Below are 1465 nucleotides of genomic sequence, written 5' to 3' on the forward strand. Positions count from 1 at the left end.
AGGAGCTTGTATTAATCTTTTCTTCAATCTGTGAAGGCTCGTTCACAGTCTTGGTTCCACCTCACTTGAGTGGGCTCCTTCTTGCAGATCAGGCGAGTCAGTGGGTCCGTAATCATGACATAGTTAGGTATGAACCTTCGATAATACCCTGTCAGGCCGAGAAAAGCTCGTACCTCTCTCTTCGTCTTAGGTTGAGGAAACCTTTCTATAGTTTCCATCTTTAATTTCTTAGGTTGTACCACCCCGGAACCAATTTGGTGTCCTAAATAGGTTACTGTCCCTTTCGCAAAGGTGCATTTTGCTGGCTGTAGCGTTAGGTTTGCTGCCTCCAGGATTTGAAACACTGTCTTCAGATGCCTAAGATGGTCTTCCCAAGTGGTGTCGTACACGACGATATCATCTAGATAAACTGCTACAAAATCGCTAATATGTGCAAATAGACTATTAACCAGTGACTGGAAAGTCGCTGGAGCATTGTGCAGTCCAAAAGGCATCATCTCGAATTCATATAGTCCGTAAGGCGTTGTGAAGGCAGTATATTGTTTCGATCCTTCTTCCATAGGGATCTGCCAGTAACCCTTAGATAAATCTAGTGTAGTAATAAATTTAGCATTACCTACTATGTCTAGCAAGTCGTCGATCCTAGGTAGTGGGTAGGCATTAACTGTAGTACAGGCGTTCAGTTTTCGGTAATCTACACACGGTCGATATGTTCCGTTCGGTTTCTTCACTAAAATCACCGGACTTGCCCAAGGACTGGTAGACTTTCGTATGACTTTCAGCTCCAACATTTCCTGGATCGAGTCTCGTAACGCTTTCTTCCTAACCCCCGGCATTCGGTAGGCTTTCTGTTTGATCGGTTCGATATCTTGCTTAAGAACCACCTTATGGCTTACTAAACTCGTCCTTCCTAACTTATCCGTAAAGGTGTTCGGAAACGTAGAGATTAGGTGTTCCAATGCCAACCTTTTACTGCTGGCTAACGTAGGATCAAATAAATTCATATCAAAATCCCTTCGAGCTTCTCTGAAGTATGGAATATCCTCCTCTTTCTTCTCTTCAGTTTCATTGGCTAAGACTGAGTGCGAGTCAGATGTTCGCCAAACACGATTGTAGGCTCGATCCAATCATTAAATGTTACGTTTCCATTTACAGAGAGAAAATGAGATGATATCGATCAATTAACCATTTAACAAATTTACACAAAACCCGTAAACTATATGTATTTATTGAATGCATAGACTACTAAAAAAATATTATTTTTTTCTCGTAGTCCATGTTGAATGCTTGTTACACCTACAATCCTACATGTGTGCGAATACAACGGAGTGTCACTGACAGTGGCTACGTTTACTTATATACCTTTACTTCTCATTTTGCCTATATAACTAGTCTTGATTGCCAGTTTCGCTGTGAGCTAGCCTATTATTCATTTGTGCAATAGTAAATGTAAAGAGAAAAGACA

At 41.1% G+C, this 1465-nt stretch overlaps 2 protein-coding genes across 2 annotated transcripts; both read right to left on the reverse strand.

The window, feature by feature from the left end:
- Window positions 1-80: 80 nt before the first annotated feature.
- On the reverse strand, window positions 81-410 carry TRIADDRAFT_9900 (uncharacterized protein; the record flags this gene model as incomplete). Its single annotated transcript, XM_002118910.1, has 1 exon — window positions 81-410. A coding segment is annotated over one exon (330 nt), but the record flags the coding sequence as incomplete, so codon positions are not given.
- A 21-nt stretch (window positions 411-431) lies between these two features.
- On the reverse strand, window positions 432-776 carry TRIADDRAFT_9925 (uncharacterized protein; the record flags this gene model as incomplete). Its single annotated transcript, XM_002118911.1, has 1 exon — window positions 432-776. A coding segment is annotated over one exon (345 nt), but the record flags the coding sequence as incomplete, so codon positions are not given.
- Window positions 777-1465: the final 689 nt, after the last annotated feature.

This window comes from Trichoplax adhaerens, genomic scaffold, assembly GCF_000150275.1.
Source record: "Trichoplax adhaerens TRIADscaffold_2581 genomic scaffold, whole genome shotgun sequence".
NCBI lineage: Eukaryota > Metazoa > Placozoa > Uniplacotomia > Trichoplacea > Trichoplacidae > Trichoplax > Trichoplax adhaerens.